The 10,142-nt window shown below is 37.2% G+C and overlaps 1 protein-coding gene across 1 annotated transcript; it reads left to right on the top strand.

Moving 5' to 3' along the window:
* The first annotated feature begins 210 nt into the window (after window positions 1-210).
* adam8a (ADAM metallopeptidase domain 8a) lies at window positions 211-10,120 on the top strand. Its single transcript, XM_038296272.1, has 25 exons — window positions 211-339; window positions 559-677; window positions 755-828; window positions 905-983; window positions 1,441-1,517; window positions 1,980-2,181; window positions 2,789-2,866; window positions 2,955-3,023; window positions 3,330-3,499; window positions 3,590-3,671; window positions 3,761-3,903; window positions 4,141-4,318; window positions 4,406-4,495; window positions 4,667-4,862; window positions 4,963-5,044; window positions 5,129-5,309; window positions 5,395-5,481; window positions 6,506-6,590; window positions 6,890-7,001; window positions 7,101-7,296; window positions 7,511-7,558; window positions 7,958-8,014; window positions 8,121-8,171; window positions 8,266-8,346; window positions 8,663-10,120. The coding sequence occupies exons 1-25, from the start codon at window positions 267-269 to the stop codon at window positions 8,705-8,707; spliced, it is 2,655 nt and encodes an 884-aa protein (XP_038152200.1). The 5' UTR covers window positions 211-266; the 3' UTR covers window positions 8,708-10,120.
* The last annotated feature ends 22 nt before the right edge of the window (window positions 10,121-10,142 follow it).

The raw sequence follows: 10,142 nt of genomic DNA on the forward strand, positions 1-10,142 counted from the left end.
ATACTTTTTGTGCTTAAGATAGGATATAGAAAACAAATAAAGTAAATAATCGAGGGTCCATTTCCGGAGACTGGTTTATTAAGCAGACTTTAAACATAACCTACGCAAAACTGGGGTTATTTATTTCGAATCAAAGTTAAACAGGAAAAAAAAAATACAGTTTTTTCATTGACCAGGGAGGTCAGTTTGTGATGTTAATTTCCAGGAAATTACATCTGAGATGGGCGGAGAGCTGAGGACGTTTCCTCTGAGCCTGGAAGCTCTCAATGACAGAGACCGACCGACAGAGCAACATGACACACTCTGTCAGCTTTATATGGATTTTATTCTCCTTATGGGGTAAGCCTTTCTTTCTTTCTTTCTTTCTTTCTTTCTTTCTTTCTTTCTTTCTTTCTTTCTTTCTTTCTTTCTTTCTTTCTTTCTTTCTTTCTTTCTTTCTTTCTTTCTTTCTTTCTTTCTTTCTTTCTTTCTTTCTTTCTTTCTTTCTTTCTTTCTTTCTTTCTTTCCGTTCATTTTCTTTTATCCTGAACCTTTCTAATCTAATTGTAAAACTCTTAGGTATAATTGCGGGTAATGTAGGGAAACTGCCACATGTGATAAAGTACCACACAGCAACACCTCAGAGGCTGCAGGGTTGGTCCCTTTCAAACGATGATGCTGCTGCTGCTTCAAACAAGGTAACAAACTTCCTGTCTTACCTTATAAGTCAATCCTGCACTGAACACATCTCATTTCATTTTTGGTCTTTATAAAGAAATACCCAGATGTAGTTCAGTACTCAGTGAACATCACTGGAAAAAAACACACTCTGCACCTGGAGAAGAACAAGTGAGAACACTTGAATTCTAACTTAGCCCATTCTTATTCTGTGTACTGTTTGTTAAATTCATTACCATCTTTTCAGAGATCTTGTTGGGAAAAACTATACTGTGACCTACTATTCTGATCAGGGTACCCAAGTTTCAACTCCCTCCGATCAAGAGGTATGCACCTTTTCGCTTTCTTTTTGTATTTTATTGGTAAACATGAATGGAGCAATTTAATTATCTTGGCTTGATTAAATAAGCAACAGAAAATTATGCAACACTTTACACTAGCACACCGTTTGGTCTGGCACTAAATTCTGTCACAGCTTGTCTCTGTTAAACATTAGAGAAAGAGCTTCTGCAAGACATATAGATCCTTATATTTTAGGATACACTGATCTGAGCAGCCTCATCCTTCTATCACAATCATCTGCATTATGACATTATTGCTAAATATCCGCTGACATACTAATACATTTCCCAATATCAAAGTTCCACATTCTGATTATTTTGAGCAAGAGGAAATTACATATTTGTACATTTCCTATGATATCACCATGCGATGACTTATCCACATAGAATAAAAGTTTGTAAAGCCCTTAAACTAAGTAATTCTTAGAAAAAACTTTTCCAGGTCCAGTGCTACTACCATGGACATGTTGTGGGAGTGGAGAACTCCTCCATCAGCATTGGCTTATGCTCAGGAATAAAGTAAGTGATAATTTTCCTTCATCTTATCAGTCCTTAAGAAACATGTTAATTAAGTAAAGATTTTATTGAACATGAACATTGGAGGGTTTTAATTGAGCAGTGAGTGGCATGTGATCAGATTGTCTAATTTAACAATAAGATTCGACATTTAATATGTCCTGCATTACAACAATACCTAATTTTGCATTTTTACATCTTCATTCTGAGATTTATTTATTTATTTAGATATTTATATACATTTTTTTCTCCAAATTTTCAATTGCTTTTTTAAATGTTTTATTTCTTTTAACTCTTAGTTTCTGCACTTTCACTGTACCACCAATTGTGTACTAACAATCAAATGGTGTTTTTGTACAGTTTTATGTAAGTATTGTTAAAATAAAAAAAGTGTCCTTCTTGTTCAGGTAGGGACTTTTCATGACCTCTTGGATTTACCATAATCATTCTTTCCCCATATTACAGGGGGTTTATTATTCTCCAAGATCAGATGTACCTCATTGAACCTTTGCCTGGTGACGAGACAGGACACAGAGATGATGATCTGCATGCCGTCTACAACTACAAGCACCTGAGGAGGAAGAGGAGCTCCTGTTCCCATGGAAACACAACCACTTTCTACGACCACGGAGCTCGTCCGTCTGGACTCTTCCAGCTTGGCAGCCTGGTGAGGACTGTACACGGACACATTCACAGAGAGTGTGGATTTACACAGCTGATAATTTATGGTGCAGACAGTTTCAGATACAGTGCCACTGACAATCATCCACCAAAACCTGATCAAAAACATTTAATAAAATACATACAGATCAATTATGTTGAATTTCACTAAAACAGCAGCACTATACAGGTACACATTGGATGCAGTACTTAAAATTAGACTTTCTACACAGCTGAGAAGAGTTGACTTTTTTGCTCATATGATAATAAAATCCATATTAGTTGCAAGATTATTCAATCCATAAAAAAAAATTAACTAAACATGATCCTTAAATAGTATGTGACTAACTAAATTATGTGTAAAATTTTTGCAAAATGCACAACATTCATTTGATCTTATTTGAATGTTTGAAGTTTTCGTCACTCCTTCAGATTGATTGTTAACTTTCACAATGTTTTAGGGAAAACATTTTTTTTTCTTACTTTGCATCCAGGGTCTGAAAAGAAAAAAACCCAACACACAAATAAGAAGGGGAAATATTTGAAGAAAAGAAATCATGATCCTTACTGCTTTTGTTTTTATTAATTTTTTCCATGGTTTATTCCCCTTTTAGAAAGGTAGAGCACTGAGCAAAGAGCATAAAAACAAACCCAGGACTGTGGAGCTGGCAGTAGTGGTGGATAAAACAGAGGTTAGATTCCACCTTTTTTCTTTCTTTCACGAAATATTTTTTGGGGAAAATATATTGGTTGCAATATGTGTTTAAATTATTTTTCCAGTACAAGAAGTTTGGTAGCGAGAGGGCTGTAGAGGCCAGAGTGCTTGAAGTAGCAAACCACGTGGACAAGGTATGTTTGTTTCAATGGAGCTTTAAACTGAGAGATTTTTGTTTTTTTATGAAACTTTTAAGTTTAGAAAAAAAAATATATCCGGAAAACTGTCTTCAAATTTCATCCTTTAATAATTAAAACTTAACTAGAAGTAAAAGTTCTCTCACTAGCATTAACTGTGAGTCTTCACACATAAGCTGAAAGCATTCACACGTATCACCCTCAGCTCACAATTTCTGTTACTTCTATTTTTACACAAGTCCATATCTCGTAAATCAAGCGGTGATTTCTGTGAATCACTGTCAATTCTGCATTGCGTTGCAGCTGTATCGCCCTGTGGGTGTTCGGGTCATGTTGGTCGGTCTGCATATCTGGTCGTACAAAGATGAGATCGAGGTCAGCAACAACCCGGAGGTCACACTTGGTCGATTTCTTGAGTGGCGTCGACGGCACCTGCTGCCGAGGACCAAACATGACAACGCACAATTCATCACGTAAGATACTTTTATTTGAATTCTCCACCAAAAAATGTGAATTTTTTCATGCTGTTAAATGTGATATTTAAATATTTCATTTTTGTTCAGAGGTGTGGACTTTGACGGCTCCACTGTTGGACTAGCAAACACTAATGCAATGTGCACCTCAAACTCTGGAGCTGTCAACGAGGTAATAAAAATATATGCTGAACTCCAGACATTTAAAGACATAATAAAGGAATTGAAAGAGTCTGATATTGAAAAGTCTTTGCTCCATAGGATCATAATACCAATTCAATAGGAGTGGCTTCCACAATAGCGCATGAGATGGGTCACAATTTGGGTTTGTCCCATGATACAGAGAACTGTGTCTGTGGCTCCCTCACATCAAAGACAGGCTGCATCATGGCTGAAAGTGTTGGGTAAGCCTGTGTCTAAAATACCTGCAGTGTTATGCAAATGTAATAATAATGATTATTATAAGGTTATAGTAATGATATACGTTTAATTTTTTTCCCATAAAGTTTTTATATCTTAGACTAAGTTAATAAAGTGCACGGTGGTGAATTTATTTCCAATACCTCTTATTTTTTCAATTATTAAATGCAGAAACAGTTTTTTTCTGTCTAATGATATGTATTCAATTTCTATTCCCATAGCTTAGTGTATCCCCAGCAGTTTAGCAGCTGCAGTCAACAGCAGCTCAGAAGGTTTTTGGAGGAGGTCAGCCCTGCTTGTCTGCTAGATACTCCCTCCACTGATCGCATCTATGGAGGACCAGTATGTGGCAATGCATTCTTGGAGCCTGGAGAGGAATGCGACTGTGGGACTGTGGAGGTTTGGGCATACTAAAATAAAACATGCTTTTGCAAACTGCAAATAATGCTCACACTAGAAAATGATTTGTATTTTTCTTCTTCACAGGAATGCAAGAATCCCTGCTGCAACGCAACAACCTGCAAGTTAAACACAGGAGCTCAATGTGCAGAAGGAGAGTGCTGCCACAAATGCCAAGTAAGTACCACTCACTCCGCTTACTACTTGCTAGATGAGGAGTCAGACTGATGCTAATTATATAAGTGTATATCTAGACACCGGGTGACTATTCCGTCTGGCAGGTTTTGTGTGAGTGGATGTATTTGACTAGTCAGTATAACACCATCTGTGTTTCTGTCCGCACTACAGCTGAAGCCGACAGGCAGCATCTGCCGACCAAAAGCCGGAGACTGTGACCTCACAGAATACTGCACGGGCTTTTCTGCGGCCTGTCCGACTGATGTGTTTATCCAAAACGGCCGACCCTGCAACCGTGGAAGAGGATACTGCTACAATGGGAAGTGTCCCTCGAGGCAAAATCACTGCAAGAGACTTTGGGGACCAGGTTATATACATCTAATCAGTTATTTGCTTTAAATGCACTTTTATTGCAATATTCCAACACTTACCAAACTGTCTGTGGGTCTGTTTATGGGTCTGTTCAGAGGCTGAAGTTGCCGTAGATGCTTGTTTCTCTCAGTATGGAACATGCAGAAGGACTCTGTTTAATCAAAGATGTTCCAGTCGGTATGTAACTAAAAGCCACAGTAAAGTCACTGGTTTTATGTCATCTTTCATTGAAGGGTTTCTTGTGGTTGCCTATTGTTTCAGGGATCAATCTTGTGGAAAACTGTTCTGCTCTGGCGGATGGAAGTTCCCAGTGACATCCAGGAAGTCTTTTTACATAGTAGGAAACAGTATAAATTGCAATGAGGCAACCATGAACCCAGAGGACAACTACCCATCCGATCTGGGCATGGTGCCTACTGGTACCAAATGTGGTAATAATATGGTGAGATATGAGATTTCCTGATAAAATAACCACAATCCATGTCGTTACAGACTTTATGGCCTAATGTGTGCCTTGTCTTTATCAGGTTTGCTACAATCAAAAATGTGAAGAAATCAAAAACATTAAAGCCTATGGAACAAATGACTGCTCATCCAAATGTAACAACCATGGGGTGAGTGCCTGTTTCAATTTGTCAGCTATCACTTTATTATTCACTGTTTTTCAAGCTTTTCCTACATAACTGAATTTAAGGTAAACTCACACATCAATTCAATGCAATGTGGACCCAAACACAGTGAAAGCAAGGCCTTCAGATTTCATTCATAAAATACAGTTTTATATGGTGGAAAGGGGTATTTTTTTCTTGGTATGGTAGCTGTGCAACTTAATAAATGGGCCCCCTGCATAGGAAATCAAAGGCACACAATGGAAAGTCTCTTTGTATTTGGTAAAGTAGGGAGTAACAAAAACTGTCATTTGAAACATTGCATTTCTGGTAGCACTTAAGTTGGATGTGACAGTTTGTGTTGTAGCTCTGACCAGCACCGTCACACATGAACTTCAGCTCATTCGCGAAAAAAGAAAAGATTATGTCAAAGTTTTAAACAATATGCTTTGCAATAACTGTTTTCTCCAAAAAATCTGCCTATGTTCAAGCTATACTTCCCTGGACACTATTTGATGGACAACAACAACTGTCTAGCTCTGCCTATAGTCGTTTTTTTTTTTTTTTTTTTTTTTCTTTGACGTTATCATTTGTCTCTAAAACTTCACCTCAGCTGGTAACTGCAGTTAAACATCTTCTTTATTTGGCAAATTAGGCTCTGATGCAGAGGAATAAAATAATTCTGGTTCAGATCATGATTGATCTGAATTTTATGCACATAAACAATACCCGATACTCCATCTCTCTATCTGAGTCATCAATTAAACTGTGTTTTGTCCTTCTCTAGTTTTTGGTTCTTGTTTCCCTTAAATCCATGAGTTGGATGTTTTCAAATCAGCAACAAAAAATAACTCCTTCCTCCCTTCCTGTGTGTAATACCGTCATCTTTTAAAACAATGTAGTGATTAACAGTGATTCATATATATTTAATTATTTCAGTGTTGTTCTTTCTGACTCAACATTATGATGATATATGCCCTCTAAAGTCCTGTGAGAGCAGTCACACAGCTAACAGTGGGATCTTTAATAGGTATGCAACCATGAGAGTAAATGTCACTGCGATCCAGGCTGGGCCCCCCCCTTCTGTGCTGTGCAGCAATCAGAGCTGACTCAAGGTATTGTACTTGGTAAATATTCTTGTCCACAGTGAATTTGTCTCTTTAAATGCTTGACCTTTTATAAGACTCGGATATACACGTGGATCCGCTTCCAGCGTGATTTAATACTTATAGACTCCGAAACAGTTGTTGTCTGTTCTAAGGAGCGAAAACAAATAATGGTGGAATTCAATTTCCCCATTAGTCCACACAAATTACATTATAGTTGTTGTTGTTTTTTTTTTCTTCAGGACAGATGAGCTGTATTGTTGCTCATACATCGTCATAACCTGTTGTGTATTTGTGTGTGTATGTAGATCCAGGCCTGGCTGTTATGATTGTGTCAGTGGTGGTCGGCTTACTTCTGCTGCTGCTTCTTCTTATTGGCAGTCTGATGTGCTTCCTCAGAAAAAGGACACCAACAAAAAGGTGAAGCAGCAGCTGTTTTCTTTATTTTAGATCTTTTAGCCTCATATTTATTTTTACAAAGAAAATTAAACTTTATCTCCTATGTGTGTTTCCTTATAGGTTTCTTCCCATGACCTCAGGACAATCAAACCCTGTGTTTCAATCAAGCACCAAGCGAGGCAGTTCTCGGATCGCAACCTCACACATCAGCCAGCCTAAATTTGTGGAGTCGTCTGTTTCCCAGTCCTGTAGACCTCTGTTCTCTTCTGTCAAACCACAGACTGGAGGTCTGAGGCCCTGCAGAGCAGCTCCAGAGGTGAGCCTGAACACCCTGGCTATAGCTATACAAAGACACTGCATATGTTTTTACTTATATTGTCTTTGATAGCTAACACAAAATATTTCCATCAGTGGTTATGAGTTAAAGCCAACATTTCTTAAAACACAATGAGAACTGAGGCCAAAGAAGAATGGTTTTGCATTATTATCCTCTGTTTAATATTTATTTATTTATTTATTTAAATTTTCAGCCTCCCAAGAAAGAGCCATCTGTGTCTAACTTATCAAAGGTTCACCAGGTAATCTGAGTTTTCCTTATTTTCCTTTAGTCAAGCTAGATATTGGCTGAACTCCTATGTTGAAAAACACCAAAGCCAGCAGAGAGTTTAAGACTGTTTATATTTTCTGACATAACTGCTGCTTAGGGAACTTTATTTGAGATTCCAGAGAAATTTTTTTTGTAAATGATGTAGTAGGACTGGCAAACATCGCTCAAACAAATATATCGACTAACTAACCAGCTAAAAAAAAAAGTAAATTTTGTGGCTACAACAATTACTGGTTTTATTGTATTTAATAAAATGAACTAAATTATGTTATACAATTTTTTTTTGTTTTTTTATTTGTATATAGGCTATGACTTAAGACTGTGACACCAGAACTGTTACATCTTAAACTTTGTTTCATTTCTTTTACAGGTTGCAAGGACTTTAATGCAGCCACCAAATATTTCAAAACTCCCAACTTATCCTGAGGTAAAGAAACACAATAACATATTTACAAAGTGTTAATTGCCAAACCTAAATGAATGCAGTAAAGATTTGAAATGTGCTGAGCTTATGATTTTTTGGGGGTTTACAGACAAAGCCCCTACCACCTTCTAGACCACTACCACCACTTGCGGCAAAACCAGTAAGTGATGCTGTGCGTCTTTCTATTTGCATTCAAAGACCTTTCTTTTGTTTTATTTGCTTCTTGCTTTAACTATTGATATTCTATCGCTTAGAACACAAAGCCAAAACCTCCAATGCCTCATCTGAAGCCCAAGCCCTCTCCAGTCCAGTCTTCCTTGCCACATACTCAGCTGGTACGTAATCACAAAGCAGACAGAGTGAATAAGACTTTCCAACCTCTGACATTGCAGCTGCTCGCATCCAGACATCGCTAAATGTTTTTAAAGGCATTCCCATTTCAAAAGACATCTGTGGTTTTTGGCATGGCCCTAGCATGGCAGCGTAATGAATAAGCAGCGACTCACTGCACGAGACATGAAGGTCTCTGGGATTAATAACTTGGACTGTTGCTCCATAAATTAAATAGGAGGGGAGGTTTTGATAAATAACACTGAATAGTTATCTAAACTCTGTGTGTAACTGTGTTTATTCATATTCTCTTTCTTTTAGCTTAGAGGGAGAGTTCCGCTGGTTCCCCCCAGTAGGCCAAGATGACAGTGAGAGTAATTTACACGGTGGTAAATAAAGGTTCACTGGCAGAGACTATGGAAGAGCAAAAGGAGCTTCACTGAAGACACTTATATGTTAAAAACAAAGACCCAATGAGACTTCTGTTTAATGAAACCAAGGATGTAACAGTCTTGCTGTGGGTGACCTTTTGTACACGTCCTGCTAGTACCAGTCCTCAGCTGGTGTGCCTAAAGCATTGTCTGAAAACCCGAACTCAAGTGCTTAACGAATGACAAATGGTGCTGCTGCTGTTAAGATGATTGATTTAAATGTTAAAGGGAAATGATTTACTGCATTACTTCTGGGACTTTCCAGCTTATTATGAGGCGCCTGCACTACCAATGTCTTTGTTTACAAATATCCTGGATATGACTAGATTTCTTGCACATATTATTCTGCTTTCAAAGGCTTGGTGGAAATTTTATTCTGCATAATTGGATATGTTAGTTAATGAGAAATCAAAATACTGCTGCACGGTCCCTAATTTTTCTCACCTTTGTTGGAAAAGAGGGACTTTATAAGACCATAAATGTGTTTGTAAAGGGAGATAATCAGGTTTGTCATGCTTCATGTAAACTCCTTTGTTAATACTTGATCTAAACTCAGAGAACTTGTTATACTGCCAAGAATGTAAACACCCTCACATGTTTGATTTTTTGTTTTTTGTTTTCTTTAATTCTGGTACTTATTATTTGTTTTATAATAATATGAAAGACAGAGACACTTTGGATGAAAAGGACAAAGAAAAACTGTTAAACTCTTCAGACAGATTTTCGCGTCAGTTTAAGCAATTTAAGTTAAATTTAGACTGCATTTCCTTTTTCCCTTTATTTAATGTCTTTTTTATAGGAATTGTCTGTTTTTTTGTTTTTTTTTGCCACAACATTGGCGGTTTTATTGGTCATTTTATGTAGCTGTTTTGTACTTGTAAGCATTTTGCAGTCTTTTATGCATTTTCTATTTATATTTTATGACAAGTGGTTAGCCTTTGACTATCCTTTCAATGCTGTTAACTGGTTGCTGTGCATTGCTTTAAATTTCTTTGTCCACTTTTATGTTGATCTACCTTTCTTTGTTGTTTTTGTTATTTTTTTCATCACATCTTAGCATTTGTTTCTCTCATGTGGGTTTATATATCACACCATCCATCATTGGCAGAGACCTAGTAGCTCCACCAGTTGCTGTGTAATGTGCTGTCCAGCACTATCATAGGCACTTTTATATGTTTGTGTGTGTCTGTAGCCGATTTTCTCCCAATCTGTAGTGACTTGTGTATATGACATCATGATTGTAATTCTTAAATAGATTTTTCCAATTATCTGCAGTTATAATACACATGAAAATATTGTGCCTTCGTTTGTATTTCATTCTGTCTTGCAATAAATCAGCAAAACTAAATTTTCCTCAGTCTTTTTAATCG

Source organism: Cyprinodon tularosa, unplaced genomic scaffold (assembly GCF_016077235.1).
Source record: "Cyprinodon tularosa strain WSP-4 unplaced genomic scaffold, ASM1607723v1 ctg37, whole genome shotgun sequence".
Classification (NCBI taxonomy): Eukaryota; Metazoa; Chordata; class Actinopteri; order Cyprinodontiformes; family Cyprinodontidae; genus Cyprinodon; species Cyprinodon tularosa.